The following is a 20,158-nucleotide window of genomic DNA, read 5'->3' as shown; positions in this document are numbered from 1 at the left end:
TTTACCTTTTTACTTTTGGGTTATGTAACACACATGACAGCCGCTTCAGTACCTGAGCAACTAATGGCCTCTCAGGAATGACTGTGATGGGGTGTAGTGTGGTCTGTAGTCTGGTCCCGAACACTACAATTCATTAGTGTATAAATGGCTTCATGAACAAATTAAGTCCGGTGTGAGGATACAGATGATGACAGGTTCCTGGCTTATAAAGCAATTCAAATTCTAGAAGATTTAAAGTAACGCTCTCATGTTATGTAATGAACGTTGTGTTGCAGAAGGTGGGTTCGTGGTGCCATCACTGGGTGAACTGACTGCACGGTGCGTGGCAGCACACATACCGTTCGAGCTGGTGGAGCATGTCTACCCTCCAGTGCCTGAACAGTTGCAGCTCAGAATCGCATTTTGGAGTTTCCCAGACAATGAGGAGGACATCCGTCTGTACTCTTGTCTGGCCAATGGCAGTGCAGATGAATTCCAGAGGGGAGAGCACCTCTTCAAGAACCGAGCTGTCAAGGATCCCCTGCAGATAGGCAAGTGCTACGTTGGTATTCGGACACTTACTTGGTGAGCTATGAGTTTCTCGCTGTGGTTGGTATTAAGATTATGATCTTCTGAGATATGACGTGATATAGTCAGATAGGTACTGATATTTTTGAATACCCTGCTACCTCCATCTTCAGGGCGAAGAAGTGATCTGACTGTCATGTAGAGAGGAAAGGACTGGTATTGACAGTATCCTTCTGGGGATATGCTATGACTAGATTTCTCTAACCTGGCTGTCATAAGGGCCCATTGATAATTTCCCTTTTCAGAGTTTTTCGTCTCTTTTTCCTTCTGCTTCCCTTTCATTCCTTTTACACAATTCTGTGACTTTCTCTTATACAGAGTGATTCAGAAAGATGGACACAATTTCAATTGACTATATTTCCTGAACTGTATGCTGCATTTGAATTCTGTAAAGTACATTTCAAAGAGGATGTTACAAAGTTTCTAGTACTACCGCTAGTGCCCTCCATCACTACGTCCCGGGCCGATCGCATGTATCGGAGGAGAACGTGGAGTGCATTCGAGTGAACTTTGAGCGCAGCCCAATGAAGTCAACCCGTAGTGCTAGTAGAGAACTTGGACTATCGCAAACAACTGTGTGGCGTGTACCACCTCTTCCCACAAATTTGAATGACCTAAGAAACTGTATCACAGCTGCGGTGAACTCAGTGACGCAAGATATTTGTCATCGAGTGTAGGATGAATTCAGCTACCGTCTAGATGTTATTCGTGCAGCCTGAGGAAGGGGGGACATTGAACATCTATAAACTTCCATGTATGTATAATCAAGTGTAATTTACAGAATTCAAATGCAACATATAATTCAGGAAATATAGCCAATTGAAATTGTGTCCATCTTTCTGAATCACCCTGTACTTCTTTCTTCTATCCCCATTGAGAAAACAGCTCATTTCAGGTCCAGTGGTTCCCATTGATTCATTTTAATCCCCAGTCCAAATCATTCTTTTCTCTATTAGGTATTAGCTCACTTCTACCCTGAAGATGGAGGCAGAAGATTCATCTGAAACGTTGCTACCTTTACCAGACTCATTGGTCTCTGTATGTATTTTCTAAATTGAAATCAATCAAGCCAACTTTAGCTACTTTCAGTTTTCTTTAACAGTAAATTGTTGTTATCAGATATATAAATGTCCCTTACTGTGTAACCAGCCAAATGCTATGTCAGAGAGAAAGCCCTGAAAGTCCTTTACTGTGTAAACAGCCAAAGAATAAGCCCCAAAAGTAAATACTGGGGATGTGATATTGTGAAGACTGTTCCTCATCTCAGGGGGTGATGATGCATGAGTTTGGAGTAATGTTGATGATTAGCAGAGAATAAACAAAGAAGCTCAGCAGAACTTTCCCAATTTGCGCTTCATCCACCGTAATTCACACATGAAGTCACCCAAGATTGAACCTGAGGCTCTGCTATAAGAAGCTGACGTACAAATTGTTTATTTACACTTTTGGGCCCAAAACGCATAGTTATGCGGGTTAGAATATTAACTATTTGTCATCTCATGGCATCATGGCACTGCAGTTCTATATACGTGTATCATGCATTTTTGAGTCTGCACTCACAAATGTCTGGTGATTTTTGAGGTTTATGCACTGGTGAAGATTCATACTGTCACGTATGTGTGACTATAGACAGGGTTTGGATTGGTGAATAAATTTATTGACCACTTACAGGTCATAACTGCAGCACTCTTGCTATTTAAGCGGCCTCCGTAGTCTAGGGGTAACGTTCCCACGTCGTGACTCAAGGTACGCGGGTTCAAACCCGGCGGAGGTCGTGGTATTTTTAAGGGCGGAAAATTCAGGAAACAAGTCCTCCGGGAGGGACTTTAAGCCATGGGTCCCGTGTCGTAGCTTTACGGCACGTAAAAGAACCTCATGTCTCAAGGGGCCCTCTAAGCCAAATTCAGGACATTTCCCACCCAACAGTAGTCTCTAACGCCTCTGACAGATGGGGGAAGCATCGAGATACCGCTGAGCCAGTAGAGGCCGAACTCGCTGGCTGAGTCGGGACTGATGGCATGCACCAGTACCGGTAGTGTATAGAGACTGGTAGAATATCACTGGGGCTATGCACAATGGACCAATATCTGGTCTAAGTGCATGGGGAAACCCACCCTCTCCAATAACAACAACAACAACTCTTGCTATTTCCACACTTAAAAGTTCACTAAAGCATACAGTCTAGTGTTCTCAGTCTGTTGCTAGACGTTTCCTGGTAATGGCTAAACAATGGCTATTCCCCTGCCTCCAGACACTTAGCAAAATTGATCTCTCGTTACTGTTACGGGGAGCACATGGTAGCGTAGTTGGTTGAGTCACTATTCTACAAGCTGGAAGGTTACGGCTTCTGTTCCTGAAGAGGTAATTCGATTTTTAAATTGACCTAATCCTTCCAACCACACATGGGGCCTGGGGTTGACTCAGCTTCTAACAGAAATGAGTACCAGGAATCGCCGGTTGTCTTGAAAATGTGGGAGCCTCAACATCCCGCAACCCTATGGACCTCCATGGCCTGTTACAGGGATAGCTTGACCTTTATAACTATTATGCCTATCCCATCTGACAGTGACAGTTTTTATCATTGAAAGTAAATTTCCAAAGTTATTTGTGAATGTTCTTGTGCCTGTTTGACTGTTGAAGATAGTGTGCATGTTGAAAGTATCTCTGAATGTCTGTTTGTGGGCAGGCTTCCATCTTAGTGCGAGTGTTTGGCCACCTCCAAGTGTGGGGCAAGTTCGGGGACAGTACAATGTGGCAGTGACATTTGATCGGCGGCGTATCACATCCTGCAATTGTACCTGCTCTTCAACCGCGTACTGGTGTTCACATGTTGTTGCCGTATGCCTTCACAGGATACATCAGGTTGGTAGACCTGCAGTGTAGAATCAAATTAGACATTCTCAGCGTGTTCTGGTGTGACAATACCTGGGTCTTTACTTCCACATTTGTACATTCCATTTTGACATCATTTCTAATATTCAGACAGGTCGCGTAGCTCGCCGTCTGCCTGTACCACTCACCCCCTGGGTCAGTGCAGGCCGATTTTCCTATTCTTTAAACTAACATAACTGCAGTCCATTGTGTAGTTTCTATTCATGTATTTCAGTGCTTACTTTGCAATTTGCCTTGTTTTAGGGGATGATATCTTGTGAAACATTCCCCGTTGCTCTTCTTACCCTCCTTGCCATCATCATAATGATCAAATTTCCTTTCATCCTGTTTTGTAGTGCCATCATTTCTTTGTTGGTCAAGTCACCTGTCATGTCACTTGTTTATGGACATTATTAAGAAGAATGTTGATTGCACTGAAGTAAAACTGTTTGTCTTTCTCTTTCATTAGATATTCAGCTTATCAAAAAATGTATCAAATAAAAATTAGAAGTCTTAATGGTCTATGTATTTTGTCATATGCTGTATGTTTTTGTATGAAGAGCCATTTTTTAGCGTTTCATTGTGGTTTGATTTTGGCGTCTTCTAATGTAATGCTTATATTGGTGTGATACGAACAAAAGACAGTATTTAACCCACTGAGGGTATTTCAGAACAAGGTGCTGAGGAGAATAGGGATGAAATGGTAGGACACTGGAAACAACTGTGTAATGAGGGGCTTCATACTCTTCACTATGTATAATTAGAATGATCAAGGCAAGGAGAATGAGATGGACAGGGCATGTAGCACATGTGGGGGAGAAGAGGAATTTTGGTGGGAAAGTCGGATGGAAAGAGATCACTAGGAAGATGTGGGCATGGGTAGGAAGATAATACTAAAATGGAGTGTCAGAGAAATAGGATGTGGTGTTATTGACTGGATTCATCTTGCTCAGGGTAGGGACCAGTGGAGGCCTCTGGTGAGCATGCTAATGAACCTTCAGGTTCCATAAAGTGTTGAGAAATTCTTGAGTAGCTGAGTGACTGGCAGCTTCTCAAGGATGGCTTAGCTCCATGGAGTTAGTAAGTTAGGCAGTATTTAATTTATTCACCCGTTATTCATATTACCTGTACAAAACAAAGTCAGGAACTTCAAACAAATGACTCAGAGTTATCACAAGTTTAGTGCCTCGTTCTGAACTAACTGTTTTCACCCCCTTCCAGTGATGTTCCACAGTTGATAAAGTAGCTATGGAAGGCAACCTCATAGTCACCAGAGGACTGCCAGTTTTTTTAATATAATGTCATATATCCAAGGTTTGTGTGACTAATAAATTGGGTTTTGGATTTGATGATCAACTTTATTGGACCTTTATACAACTAGTTACAACAGTTCACAAATCACTGTCTGACACACTGTCTTCTTGTTCTAGCTGGACACTCCACAGGAACTATTCTTCCTTCCAGCTAAACTATCAGTTATTGTTGGCTTCTCATTACATAGCCTTGGTTGGACCACAGCACAGAAAACACATCCGTTGCCTAGGAATGGATATATGTTAACCCACAGAGAACACTCTTGTGACACTGATTTTGTTGTTAAATGCTTGTATTGCGGGCATTGCCTAGAAATGTGTCTACCCTATTGTTGATTGCATATTTGTTGCAAGCTTGTTTACAGAGTCATTCCCTAGCAGTGGGTCTACATGTCACATAGACTTCCAGTTCTACATTTCATTCAGATCTGTTCAGTAGTTTCAGATGAAATGTATGAACATACAAATAGATGGCTGTAATCCCTTCTGCATGCATTCACTTTGCACAGAGAATGCATACTAACAGATAATTCCATTTGTGTATGTGCAAGTGAATCCACTTGTATACATTTGGGCCTCTATGTTGTATGTAGTGTAGATAAACTTAATTTGCAACGATATGACCATTGTTATCAGCCAACTCAAGTTTGCCTGCGGGCTCCAGTGAGCGAGTCATTGTCAAGACTTCATCGTGAGCAGTTGCAGAAATTTGCTCAGTATCTGATCAGTGAGCTGCCGCAACAGATTCTGCCCACTGCTCAGCGTTTACTGGATGAACTGCTCTCTTCACAACCGTCAGCCATCAACACGGTAAGTGGCTTTACTGATTGCCTGCCTGCTTCGGCCTCCTGTCCAGTCTGGGTATCAGAGTGCAGGTTTGCTGCAGTATTAAGCTCACTGTTCTTCTGTCTTGCAAGCCTGAGAATGAGTATGGAGCTCATGTTCATCTCTGTCTTGCTAAGCTGAGAATGAGTATGGAGCTCACTGTTCATCTCTGTCTTGCAAGCCTGAGAATGAGTATGGAGCTCGCTGTTCATCTCTGTCTTGCAAGCCTGAGAATGAGTATGGAGCTCCCTGTTCATCTCTGTCTTGCAAGCCTGCTAATGAGTATGGAGCTCACTGTTCTTGAAAGGCTGAGAATGAGTATGCAGCTCACTGTTTATCTCTGTCTTGCAAGGCTGAGAAAGATTATAGGATTTTACAATAATTCATCTCTCTGCCTGTGTGCATAGTACTTTGGCACACAACACACCCTTCATGAAGTGTTTGCCTTCTAGATTGTTATTTTGTTGTCGTCATCATTGTTGTAAGATCTGTGGTTATGATGGTCTTCTGGATCAAATAGGTAACAGTGTTTAGAAGGAACTGTCTGCCTCCCTTTTCAAAGTAGAAGAGTTTTCTACCCTGAAAACGGAGGCAGCGGTTCTTTCAAAGCTACACAGCATCACGTCACAGAAGACTGTAATATTCACTTGTACGTATGTCCCATAATGCATCACCTTCGTTTCAGGTGTGTGGCGCTCCAGATCCCACAGCTGGTGCCTCGGCCAATGAGCAGACATCGTGGTATTTGGATGAAAAGACGCTCCATGACAACATCAAAAAAATACTCATCAAATTCTGTGTGCCAGCCCCAATCGTGTTCAGGTCAGTTTAACCACTTAAGATTCCTGGTAAATTATTTTAAAGCTGCGGTTTTGTATTAAGGCCATAAGTATATGTTGTGCAGGTATGGAGGGTAGCTGTTAATATGTTGAATAAGCAGTTGTGGACAGCTGACCGGTCATTGTCCTCTGCTGAAGACCTGTGGGTGAGAAGGAAGCTTACAGCCCTTCACCGTAAAGAACCAGCATTTATGATATTGTCGCATATTGGGTGTATAACGCGACAATTAACTTCACGATGTATTTGATGTAGCGAATTTTATTTCACATTCGCACGTACAATCACACAATTGACAGTTTTAGAACTACTGCTATCTGCAGTATCACAAATACTACACTTTAAATGCCACGTTACAACTGACTGGTTGCTGGCTAACTTAGAACTAACTCGGAGGTAGCTCGAGGACTGACTGTGAATAGCCTTCGCTGCTCCTTATGTAGCCTCGGTCCGGACCATTGTCGTCTGGTGCCGTGTTGCTAGCCACGCTGTCCGGAGTTGTTGACTGCTGCCTAGCAACCGCGATATCCCTCAGCGACGTCACCACTGTTGACTCGCTTTGCATAGCTTCAAGGTTGCGGGGACTCGGCTCACTTCGGCTCCGCTCGTGACGTCACCGCGGGGAGAGTTGCGGGGTGATTACTTGCCTATTACGCGAGCGCTACTTTACCGCTACGTGCAGCTGGGGAGGTAGGGGTCAACATGTCAATACATGGCCTTGCACTTGCATAGGTTCCTTGGTTTCTAGAGTAGCTGAGCAACTGTTAGTTTCTCAAGAAGGACTCTGCTCCATGGAGTTGGTGTTCAGCCTTATGGTTCCTTTGCAGCTCTGGGTGTTTATTGCTTTTCCTTTGTGTTTATTTATTATGCATTCTCCAGGTTTGTTGCATTATTTAGAAATTACATTTCTTCTGCCAGTGATGTGAACTACCTAAGTGCAGCAGCACCTCCAGCGGCTGCTGAATGGAGCAATCTGTTGAGACCACTACGTGGCAGAGAACCAGAAGGCATGTGGAATTTGCTGTCTATTGTTCGTGAGATGTTCAAGAGAAATGATCGCAATGCCATACCTCTTCTGGAAATAATCACCGAGGAATGCATGGCTTGTGAACAGGTATGATCAAAACTTATGTACCGTAATTCCACACATAATTTTCCTCTAATCACACTTCAGTCTTCATTGTTTTTCTATAAGAAAATTTTTATTTATACTTTCAGCTTAGGTGATCAATAACTTGAAAACCTTTAGAGATAATTTCCAAACTATCACATAGATGAAATACGAGGGCTGTACTGAAAGTCATGAGCAACAATTTTTTGTAAAGTAACATGCTTTATTATTGACAAACCAAATACACCACCTCAATCTATAGACCTTTCTTTATTTTTCCACATAATCGCCATTTCTTTGTACACATTTCTCCCAGCATTCTGGGAGTTTGAAAATTCCCCTTCTGTAAAGCAGCCATCCGAAGACACTGACACACTGCTTTCTGAATTGCCTGCCTTGTCTCAAAACGTTGTCCATGCAGCTGATCCTTCACAAATCCAAAAAGATGGTAGTCAGAGGTTGCCAGATCAGGGCTATAGGAGGGGTGTGGAAGAACTTCCCACCCAATCTTTGCAATTGCTTCCAATGTGAGGTGAGCGTTGTCATGCAGGATGATGATGTTTCATCCCAGACATTTATCGTGCAATGCACGACCTAGCTTGTGCAGTGTCTGGACATAATGAGCAGCATTGATGGTTTGCCCAGGTTCCAGGAATTCAGCCAGAATAAACCCCTCTGCATCCCAGAAGACTGTGCCCATCGCCTTCACAGGTGATGGCACTGTCTTTGCCTTCTTTTTTGATGGGGAATGCAAACAGTGCCATTCCATACTCTGCCGTTTCGTTTCAGGATCGAAATGGTGAAACCAGCTTTCATCTCCTGTCACAATACAGAGCAAAAAAGTCATCGCCTTCATGTCAATATCTGCAGCAGTTCTGGGGTGATGGCTTTTCGCTGACCTTTGTGGTTTTCGGTCAATAGCCGCGGGACCCAACAAGCACGAACTTTCCTGTAGCCCAAGCTTTCAATCATCTCCTGTACTGCACTGTGCCCTATTCCTAGTTTTCGGGCTATTGTATCCACAGTCACACACCTGTCATCTTGAATGATCTCATCCACTCTTTCCTTGTTGTCTTCAGTTGAGGCTGTTCGAGGACGACCGCTCTGAGGCTCATCTTCAATGCTGGTGTTCCCATCTTTAAAATATTTCACCTGTCTTTGAACACTGCTCGCACCCTGCACACACTTCCATACGCACGCTGAAGTCTCTGGTGAATTTCTGCAGCCGGGATTTCCTCTTTCACAAGAAATTCGATGACAGCACACTGGTGAAACAACATATCGTCGGCCATTTTATTAGGAGTGATAGTGGTCATGTGATGCAAGGTATTGATGTCATAAGACACTCAAGGTTAACACAACAGCTGGTTCCACCTACCACCATACTCTCTTTCATCTGCTGTTCCCAGGTTGCATGCAAGAAAAAGTTGCTCATGACTTTCTGTACGACGTACGTGTATAACTAAAAGAATAGATGATTTCATTGTAATGAACCAGCCATTTCATAGATGTTTAGACAGTTATAGGCTTGTAAATATTATGTGTAACTGCTGTGCTGTTTTGTGAGTGTATTCTGGTGAATAACGTGTTGGCATTTATCATCACCAATTGTTTAAGATTCTGGTTTGGTGGTTCAACACCAAGGTGGCTCTGCATAATGGCAGCTCTGGCCATGGTGGGGGAAAGCACAGCAATATGAACAGCAATAGTCACACATCACAGCATGCCTGCTCTTCTCTTTGTGACGAGATTGTGGTATTGTGGCGGTTGGCAGCCCTGAATCCTGGCCTGTCTCCTGAAGAGAGAGAGCTCCTTCATGGCCAGTTCAGGGATTGGCACCTTAAAATTGTTGAAAAGGTGAGTGAGCTGGTGAGTTTACATACTGATACACTATACTTTTCACAAGATCCCGTCCACCAATACGTATACATGTTTCTGTAAAGTACCGTATGTATTGCGTATATTTCGCTGTGTTCTCTTTCCATGTTTTTTTTTTCCTACTTATGCTCAAGTTTAATCTCTTTATCATCCTCAGCATTTTTCTCAGCAGACATTGCGGTTGACTGGATGCGACACCCCCCTTGTATTCCAGGAAACTTTGGCATGAGTTTGACTATCCTGAATTAAATTTTTTATGGTTTTCTTGAGTCCCTCCAACCAAATTTTTGGATAGTGCCTAAAATTAGGCCATAATTCTTTCCTTCCATGTCCTTTCCAATCGAATTCCGACCCCTTGGGCATCCAGCCCATAGTCGGTTGCTATACCAGCTATGCTATCCAGGCTCACGTTGTATTGAGTAGATTAGATTTTAAGTACCCCACCCCCCAATAAATAATACTTTCATAAACGTGGTATGGATCTGTTATAGTTTGTTTCCAAGATCGTTGCTCATTCCATTTTCTACACCAGTGACCTTACCTTTTGCACGGCCCCATTCATCCATTGGCTGGCTAGGATGAATGGAGAAAAATGAAGGTGTCACTGAAGAGGGACCTGAGTTCACATCCTTATGTCCTTGTCAAGGCCACCTTTGCATTTCTGTTGATTGTAGCTGGACACATGAATGGGAACAGTCAGTATGTGTGTCTGTGAGTCATTTCACCTAGAAGAAGGGGCTAGCAGGTGTTTCCAAAATGATGGCCATGTAGCCAATGGCACCAGTGCCCAAGAACAAAACCTGTAGTAATATAATCCATGTCATTCCGAGCAGGTGACAAAGAGTCGTGGGGGTGGTGTGTCCAACAACCAGTCACTAACAAGCAGCAGTTCTGGAGGGAACGGCAGTGGTAGTTGTGGCACGAACATGAAAAATGTCAGCATTTTCCGCAGCGATGTGGAAGTGTTCACGGGATTCAAGCCAGCTATTGAAGCGTGCTACATGGATTGGGAAGACTACCCCCTCCCCGGCATAACGTACACCAGTGGGTTTAGTCGGCTGTACCACTGTCCCTTCACTTGTTTCCGCCATGCTGGCGATTCACCTCGTGCAGAAAGTCTTGTTGTGAACCAGGTAAGTATTGACAACAAAATCTCTATTTCTAGAATCTGGGGGGGATTGACTTCTCGTACACCAGATCAAGGTTTTCACTAAAGATGGATATGCAAAACTGAATGAAGAAATTTTTTGTTTTCTTGTAAGACTTACTTATAGTTAAAGCGGCCTCCGTAGTCTAGGGGTAACGTTCCCATCCTACCGGTACTGGTGCTTGCTATCGTTCCCTTTCTGCCAGCGAGGTTTCGGCCTTCTACTGGCAGTGGTATCTGATAGTTAGTCCCTTTCTGTCAGTGAGGTCGTCCCTGCTCTGGCAGTGGTACCTAAGCTCCCCCATCTACCGGAGGCATTGGAAACTACTTCGGGCGGGAAACTTTTTGGCCAAATTTAGCTCAGAGGTCTCCTAAGAACATGAGGTTCTTTTACGTGCCGTAAAGCTACGACACGGGACCCACGGCTTAAAGTCCCTCCCGGAGGACTTGTTCCCTGAATTTTTCCGCCCTTAAAAATTCCACGACCTCCGCCGGGTTTGAACCTGCGTACCTTGAGTCATGAGGTGGGAGCGTTACCCCTAGACTATGGAGACTGCTAGGAATGAGGCTTACTTCATACTTTTAAAATATTTTAATTTAGAATTAATTTTTGGTACATATGTGTATATAATCACAGTGCCGATTGTGACTGAGTGATAAAATCTGAGTGATGTAAACTTAACGAGTCATGTTTGTTTTGCTGTCCATAAGTTTTAAAAGATCCCCCCCCCACACATGTGCATATGTGTGTTCCTCTCACCCCTCATATCTGTGTTGTCCTGTGAACAACCCTCACATCCCATATATTAATATTGTCAAGCTGGCTCCTTGAACATAACAACATATTACAACAATTGACTTATAGGACATTATCCATCATATTTTTATTTAGAACAACGTTTTGAAGACTGGGCTCTGTCTCTGTTCTCAGGTAAAATGCCTGCTCATTCCAGCCCATTTGATAGAGCTAGTCCCCTTGCCCAGAGATCAGGTGCAACTGATTAGGCTTTCTGCATGAGGATTGAAGCAGAGTTCAGTCTCTTAAACATTGTTTTATTAATATACCATCATCACAAACATACAGATCTTATTTATGGTAACATGTTATACCTACATTTTGTCTTGCAGGTAAACTCATCACAAGCTGTTCTGTACTGTGAGCACCCGTCAACAACTCATCATCATACACATCATCATCATCATTATCACCATTATCATAACCCACACTTACTCAGTATCAATCACATCCATAGTAATCATCATACGAGCGGGATGGGCAAACGTCCCACCCGGATCAGAGAGCTTGTAGAATTCTCGTACACCCACCATGATTTATCTCTCTCTCCGATCGCGCTGAGCGGTGTGTCCAATCTTAACAATAGCAGGGACCGGGATGGAAACCGCTCAAGTGTCAGCAGTGAAGGGTTCTGCGAAAATGATGCAGATACCGATATCTTGAATGAGAGTGGTGTTTTAATAGGACCAACACTGCAGGTCAGTAGTGGCGACACTGATTCACAGGAAGGTGGTGGTAGTGACTCAGCAAGCAGCAGTGGGACTAGCACCAGCATCAGTAGGATTGCAGATGATCCTCATAAGAAACAGCGACCTGGTCCGAGTTCTATTTCTCTCAGAAACACTCATCTCAAATCTGTGGCCAGTACAGAAAGTCAGAGTGAAGACAGTGATAACAACTGCAGAAGAAAGACTGGCACTAGTAAAATGTGTATGGACTTTAATGCAGTTCCATCAGGGAGTGTGTCATCAGTTATGGATGATACAGGTTGTTTCTCTGATCTCAGTAATAATACTTCAAACCTTATTCCCCCTCCTGAATCTTCAAGGTCACTCAGTACCAGCGCTTCTAAAAGTGCTACCAGTTTTCTAATAACTACGCCAGCACCGTCATCTTCATTGTCCCAAAGGAAACTACAGCTGCAGTCCTCGAACTTGAGTTCACCCTCCGTATCCCAGCCAGAAGTTCTGGATGCAGATTCAGATGTTTCAGGTAAACTTGTTGTGAATTATTGTGGTTAGATATTTTGTATTTATGTAAGATTTGAGGCTTTCACGGCAGTGACTATGAAGAAAGCAGTCTTCTGGGATTTGGCACCGTGTATATGCAGTATTAACCGACGTTTCGGAGGAACGTATCGCCTCCATCTTCAGGGTAGAAGGAAAAATATAAGAAATCTGCAAGCGAAGAGACCGTGAGAACCGGTAAAAGCAGTCTGTGCAAAATCCCAGAAGACTACTTTCTTCATATTTTGTATTTCATTAGAGAAACTTTGTTTAAGATGAATCTGTTTATATGAGTTTGTAACAACACTATTAGTGAGATGTATCTGTCTGTTTTGATTCCCTTTTTCAGTAACAGGCTCCAAAGCTTGTGTTGTTGATAATGCCATCTACCTATCTGTTAATTTTTGTTTCATCTTTTTATGTCTGATATTTATGTATGTGTGCATATGTTTCCTATGTTGCTGAACTGTAAACTTGAATAATGCAGTGCATGGTGAGGGTAATGCTTCCAGTGTAGTTTTTTCTGTATTTTTACCCATCCTCTAATAAGTTTAGTCAACCATGTAGACATCTTGCTATTATTTAAAGATATGTTTGTTTCAGGAGGTGGAGTGTCTCCCCCAGAAGACTCAGAAGCCTCCCGTCGACCGTCCAAAGATGAGTCATTATCGTCTTCAAACTCTGACTCGCAACAATCAGGAGATGAATACAACGTGTATTACTATGACCCTAAAGCCCTACTGTCGAACAGTAATGATGCAGGCATCAGTAATGTCAGTGCAGGTGTTAGTGGGAATGCCAGTGGAGTCGGCGGTTCGACTGGTGGCAGTAGCGGGGGCAGCGAGAAAAAGTCTGCAACGAAACGAGATGACCAGAACCCTCTGTCGCCGTCTACTGTATTTGTTAACCTGAAAAAGATGGAAGATGTGTGGGATGTCCTGTTTGCCAGAGCTGAGGGTCTCCATGCACATGGTCACGGGAAGGAGGCCTGTACACTGGGAGTCAGACTGGCTAAAGAGTTGCTGGTTAATCCTCCAGACCTCATGGTTGAGCTGCCACCACTTCCTGCCAAGGGCAAGAGAAAGAAAGTATGTGAAACAGAAGACAGTTTCTCACTTCTGCAGAGCTTACATTTGCCAGCAAAAGTGTAGCAATCTGATCCTTATGTTACACCACCTTCACATTTAGTTTGAGCTTCCCATGGCAATGAATATTAAGGTCATGGTCTCACGAAGGTGTGACACCATGTAGTTTGGTAATTAGGTACTGACATTTCAAAGAATCTCACCTTTTACATCTTCAGAATACAGATTTTTTTTTCTTATGTGTTGCCTGAACTATTTGTTATCATTGCCATATTCTGGTAGCAGTTTACAGGCTGCTGACAAACTGTAAGGGCAGGTTCTAAATCATGCACTGCAGAAGACATAAGAAATTTCCATTCACAGGTTCTTAATACATGAAAATTTTCACAATCATGAATATGATGGATAACATAGTAATGTATAATTCAGGGCTGTGAACACAATTTTGAGTATGTTTTCAAACACCAGTCATGCTCAAATCTTTCAAAATTTTTAAATTTTGAAAGCCAAATTTAGCAACAGTAAAATAAAAACGCACATACACAAATTAAAGCCATGTAACTTCCATATGTGTGACATTTTAGGTTGTAACAGAAGTGGTTATTAAGATAACTGTTTTCTCCTTCCCTGAAGTTGGAGGCAGCATGTCCCTCTGAAACACTGGTAACCATCTACCAGATTACATGGCATCACATTGCAGAATGCTGCAGCTTTCGTATTCACTGTCTTGGGAACCCAAATCTCTGATTTCCTTGTTTCATTTCTGAATACACTGTCAATATCACGGCTTATTTTACGTAATGATTTACTTATTTCCAAGAATTGATAACATTGTTTGCTGTATTGCAGCAGGTGAATCCAGCGTCACACCAACTGAGCTGTTTGGCATCCGCTACTCTTGCCAAGTGTGCGTTTCTTTGCACGGTATTGGCTGAGAACTTGGAACACTTCCATCTTGCTTTCTGTGTCGGCATGTTTGGGCTTGAGATGGCCCGGCCCCCTGCCAGTACCAAACCACTTGAGGTAAGCACTGGCAATTCTGAGCAGGTTAAAAAAATTGGTATGACATTAAAGGAAAAAGTTGTTGCTTACTCTTGTCATACTGTACCAGAATGTGTTGAGAAAACCTCAAAATCATTGGTCAGGATTGCGTAACATGGTGAAATTCTAGATTAAAGATTTCTCTATCTTAAACTGAGGAAATCTACGCAAGCTATCCTGACTGAGGATTTTGAGGTTTTCTCGACAGATTCTGGTACAGTATGACAGGTCCCAGGATCGAATCCCGATGAGGTGGATTTTCTCAATTGACCTAATCCTTCCAGCTGCACTATGGCCCTGGGGTCGACTCGGCCTCTAACAGAAATGAGTACCAGGAATATCCCTAGGGGTAAAGGGCAACCAGCGCATAAGGCTGATAACCTTACTGCCACCTCTGAGCCGACTGTATAGAAAATGTGGGAGCCTCAACATCTCACAATCCTCTGGGCCTCCACAGCCTGTTATGGCAATACCTCTACTTACTTTACTTTACTAGACCTTTACATATGTTTCTCATGCTGCTGCGTAACTTTGGCATGCATCTTACAGTGGCAAGGTTATAGCAACATGATTACTCGTAGTGTTACGCTATAACTTCTCTTTTATAGGTGAAATTAGCCAACCAGGAGTCTGAACTTGTGAACTTGCTGAAACGGATCCCTCTTGGAAACTGGGAACTAAAGATGATCCGGGAAAGGGCTGAACAGTTAAAGGAAGGCACATTACGCTCCAGGGGTGAAGCTTTGCTCCCAATAATGCTTGCCAGCTTCATCTTCGATGTTCTTGTGGTGCCAGGTAAACGACAGCACATCATAAATTACCAGTGAATTCCATCTTCATTCGTCTGTAAATGATGATTTTGTAGATTTGAAAATCTAGAGACTGACAGCAGTTACACCATAATGTTTACATTATTTTCCTTGTATTTGATTAAATATGCATGATATTGAAAAATGTTTAAAATAAAAGTTATCGAGTGTAATGAGAGTTGTACTTTATATTCATCATCGTCGCCAGCAGCAGCAGGACAGCCTTTAATGAGCCGTGGCCTTCCTTAGAAGATTCTGCCAGATTTGTACACCATCCGGTCTTCACTTCTTTGGATTTTGCAATAGCATTTTTCTTTTACCGAGCAAGGTTCTCAGCCTTGCATCCAACCCCCAGCCTTGAGGACCAGGTCCCTGTATGTATATCCCCAGTGACAGGGTGGCCCAGTTATACCCCCAGGCATTGGGTTCCCTTTTCATCACCTTCTGCAACTTGCAGGGTTACAGTGGACGTGTTCTAACCTCCCTCCACAAAGGAACCTTTATGTTTATGTAAATATATTTTACTAAGAACCTCTTTTGGAAATCAGAATTATCGTTTTGTTGGTTCTGATCCCATGTAGTGCGGTAGACAGGCTCCTCTGAAATGTCGATAACTCCATACAAAACTTCACAGCACTGCTTCCCTGAAGAGTGTACTTAATGCCATGAGAATCTCCAGGTTTCTCACTTACAGAAAACTGATTAAACTTCATTTGAGCTTCATGTAAAGAAAATAAGGTGACAGGTTACCTAAAATCTGTAAACACTGGAGTGTGGAAACCACAGAAATATCACAGGGCAACAGAAACAGAAATCCTCGTCGGCCACAACATTCGAGATACCGTTGGGAACAGTGTTGTTTAGGCAGTCTGCAACAAGGCAATATGGAGAACAACTCCAGACAAGTCATTGTCCTCGCTGTCTGAGCCCACTTCTAGTTACCCTGCAACCTCAGTTCAAGAAGGGACTAAGTCTGTGATGGCGGAACACCAAGGACCCAAGCTACAAATTTTCGGTCAGTTGTGAATACCTGTAAATGGTCGTAGATAAGGGAATCAGTGCTAAAGAAATCCATTTCCAACCTCAACCCATCATGTAGTCACTTTCATGTGACAATATTTTTAGTATAAGACTAGATTGTTAAGTAAGCCAAGAATTGATACCAAAACCTGAGGCTCTTGCCATGTTTGATCTCACTACTTCATGTTGTTCTCAGCAACAGTTGGTCGCGATCCAAGATGTCAACTGCTGAATCCATCATTGAGGTTACCAACTGATGAGGCCCTAGGATTTGAGGCAGCAGTAGCAGCACTAGGACTGAAAGCTAACGTCTCTGAGGCCGATCATCCATTGCTGTGTGAGGGAACCAGAAGACAGAGGTTTGTCTCCATGTAACTTCACATTGAAACTGATAATTATTGAATGTATGATGTCAGAACATTCTAACATTTTACTTCATCCTGTAAAGGCGGGAATTGGACACTTAAGAGCATGATATTTGATTTGGGTCTTTCCCTTCTCAACAAGGACCATTCTTCAGTCATGCAGTGTTCATCTCCTTTATTCAATGGAGAAAAATTATGCACTTTACTGAAAATTTGTTGAAGTTTTATTTCCTTCAGTGCTTGTAAAGAAAAATGCATAATCTGTCGGTGTATAATCAGGTTGTAGAGCCTGCAAACCAGCCTAACCAAACTACCAAGTAAATCTCTGCTAGAACCTACAGTTCAGCACTGCTAACTCCAAAGTCCATCATTGGACTTAGCTAGTTCCATCCACCTCTCATTGCTATCATAGCTGTAAGCTCCATCCTAATGTTATTATCTCTTCTCTCTGTTACTGTGGTACCCATTGAACGTGGAGATGATTGAATCCTAGAGTCAGTCTGGACTTTACCGTGGAGATGATCTGCCTCTCTTGTCGACCGAACCCTACTTATGCAGCCCGCAGCACATCATTTGCATTGCATTCAGTTCCCCTGTTGCTGACTGAAAAAGAATAATGACTGAGCTGTCCTAGCGGTCTAGTTGATCAACATTTGTAATTAATAGAGTGTACAGATAGCTGTTTGATAATGAAAATTAATGTACTCTAACATTAGTAACTTGACTGGATCGTTAGGCTTGTCTTTGCATGTTTGCAGCTGGTAACTATGTCAAAGCCATCCTGTAGTGAGACTCAAATAAGTCATACCTCAAGGTCAGATTTTTATAATTAGTAGCCTCCTCTAATGTAGAAGACATTAAAAAATATTTATATTTATACTGATGTTCCCGAAATTATTAAGGTAAGGTCATCTTAGATGGGCCAGACACCTAGACAAAATGAATATGAACCTGAAATGGACATTAAGCACAGATGGATCTGAAGTCAGTTAGCTTCATCATATGGAAAAAATCTTAAAGCACTGAAAGTCTATAACTGGCTGTGAAAGGCATTGAAAGGGGGAGTTTTTATGAAATTGTTGGTATAGAAGGCACACACCCACATCAAATTGCAGAGCCGAGAAGACTTGAAGAGTTCTCTTACCTGGGATATAAAAGCATGTATTGCCATTGAAAGTCAACCGATGTTTCAGAGGAACATGTCACCTCCATCTTCAGGATCAAAGAATAAGCGGAGCAAGAAACCAGCATGAAAGCAGGTGGCAGGCAGAGCGTAGTGTCAGTTGACTTTCAACGGACTACACGGTTTTATCCCAGAAGATAGTACCGTTCGTAACCACTGCTGTGAGAACCTCGAATTGTACAAGAAAAATTGGTTTGTTATTTTGTAATATAAAACGTTTGTATGTGTTCCTCAGGGGGGACCTGGCCATTGCACTGCTTGTGCACTATAAAGATGACCCTGGGAAGGTGGCTCGTATCATGGACAAGCTGCTCGACAGGGAGGTGCACCAGCTCCTGAAGACACCAATAGTGAGTTCGATGTACTCCAGCAATCCATCCACCAAGAGTCAGGTAACCCAATTTGAATTTGTACAGAGTATCTTGAAAAGAGACGTCATATACTGGAATACATACTCGATGATGTGAAACAAGAAAATAAGACTTTGTGCTTGAGCCCTCCTGTTTATGACACTGTTTTCAGGAGCACTCTCTATATATAGGAGCTGTAGTGATGTTATGATCCGTTAGGTAGTGTTACTGTAGGTGTATATAGCTTGATGGGTTTGAATACTTCCAGCTTTCTAGTTGTCGGAGGAAGGAAGAGGTATGTAACAGTGAAGCCCCATCTTCTCCCATGGTCAGTGCTATGGGATCTTCATCCGATCCAATCCTGGCTGAGAACACTGCCATGTGTAAGTATATTTTCCAAAACACAGTCTTCATTAGTGTTACAGTCATTCTTTTATGGGGAATGCTGTAGAAACGTTTTCATAATATAGATGTTGTGACATTGCCAAGTAACAGCTTTGTAAACAGGTGACAGTACAACAGCCATTGCTAGGAACAAGCCTGCCCCAGCAATGAGAGAGCACACAATCCCCAAAGAGATGTTTACTGTGTGGTCTGTGCCAAGGCAATATAACTAGGACTAGCTGCCATGTGTCCTGAGATGGCAGTTAGAAGAGTAGGAGGTTGGCGAGAGATGGCTGTCAGCTAGCAAGGACATGAGCCCGGAAGCAGAGGAATGTCCACTGTTGGAAGATGTTGCCAAGCAACGCAGTGAAGACCGTGACCGAGAAGACTACTCTTTGTGTGACAGTGATCCGTGAAGTGTAGTCATGAGTTGTGTGTTAAAGTATCCGATAAATCTGATTACCAATCCAAACCCTGTCTATAGCCGCAGTCACATGACAGTATATATAAATATGATGCAGACATTCATCCATGATAGTGAAAGGGTTATTGAGAAAATTACTTCACTTTGTAATAAATTTGGAACAATATAAAAGAATGCATGTTAGATACTATTAGCGAATTGGTTGGTAAAGTTGAGAAGATAGCAAGAAAACCATGGGTTACACAGGAGATGATGAGTAAAATGGAGGAGCGAAGGAAATTGAAGAATGTAAACAATGAAAAAGGCAGGAGGAAATACAGGAGACTGAGGAATGAATTGAAAAGAGCCACGGACAGGGCCAAAAAGGAATATCTTGAGAAGATATGTAATGAGATTATAGAATTTCAAAGGACAGGACCTTATGATTTGATATACATGAAGACAAAAGAACTAGGATGGAAAGAGAATCATGGGATTCAAAATATTGGCATCGAAGACTCCCAGGGGAATAGAATAGTAGATCAGAGGCAAGTGCTGAAAATTTGGGAAAATTATATTACAGAACTCTATGATCGACCTAATCGGCCTGAAACCTTAGAAGTTGAACCAGAAGAAGAAGTAGATACAGACGAGAAAGGACCATATATTTTACAAAGTGAGGTGGAAAAATGTATCAAGGACATGAGGAATGGTAAGGCTACAGGAGATGATGATGTATCTGGAGATATGCTTAAGTTACTGGGAGGTGGTTTGAAAACACTGACAGAACTAATAAACACCATGTATGAAACTGGGTAGTGGCCCAAGGACTTTACAGAAGTTACAATGATTGCCTTATAGAAAAAGACAAAAGCTACAAAATGCAGCCACCATCGCACAATAAGCCTTATTGCACATACAGCAAAGATAATAGCAAAGATACTTAA

The 20,158-nt window shown here is 42.6% G+C and overlaps 1 protein-coding gene across 2 annotated transcripts in view; it reads left to right on the top strand.

Moving 5' to 3' along the window:
- LOC111871076 (zinc finger SWIM domain-containing protein 8) overlaps positions 1–20,158 on the top strand; it is a 108,313-nt gene that overhangs the window by 72,973 nt on the left and 15,182 nt on the right. Inside the window, exons 2-15 of one of the 2 annotated variants that reach the window (XM_033754091.1) lie at positions 276–530; positions 3,254–3,429; positions 5,388–5,561; positions 6,262–6,398; positions 7,332–7,527; positions 9,142–9,381; positions 10,236–10,535; positions 11,678–12,557; positions 13,175–13,659; positions 14,506–14,679; positions 15,306–15,492; positions 16,729–16,885; positions 18,310–18,466; positions 18,693–18,807. In XM_033754091.1, the coding sequence (XP_033609982.1) occupies positions 276–530; positions 3,254–3,429; positions 5,388–5,561; positions 6,262–6,398; positions 7,332–7,527; positions 9,142–9,381; positions 10,236–10,535; positions 11,678–12,557; positions 13,175–13,659; positions 14,506–14,679; positions 15,306–15,492; positions 16,729–16,885; positions 18,310–18,466; positions 18,693–18,807 (3,633 nt within the window). Of the gene's footprint in view, positions 1–275; positions 531–3,253; positions 3,430–5,387; positions 5,562–6,261; positions 6,399–7,331; positions 7,528–9,141; positions 9,382–10,235; positions 10,536–11,677; positions 12,558–13,174; positions 13,660–14,505; positions 14,680–15,305; positions 15,493–16,722; positions 16,886–18,309; positions 18,467–18,692; positions 18,808–20,158 lie in introns of both variants that reach the window. The other variant, XM_023863859.2, reaches the window with a different exon arrangement.

This window comes from Cryptotermes secundus, unplaced genomic scaffold (assembly GCF_002891405.2).
Source record: "Cryptotermes secundus unplaced genomic scaffold, Csec_1.0 scaffold73, whole genome shotgun sequence".
NCBI classification, from domain to species: Eukaryota; Metazoa; Arthropoda; class Insecta; order Blattodea; family Kalotermitidae; genus Cryptotermes; species Cryptotermes secundus.
This window is presented reverse-complemented; position numbering and strand designations above follow the sequence as displayed.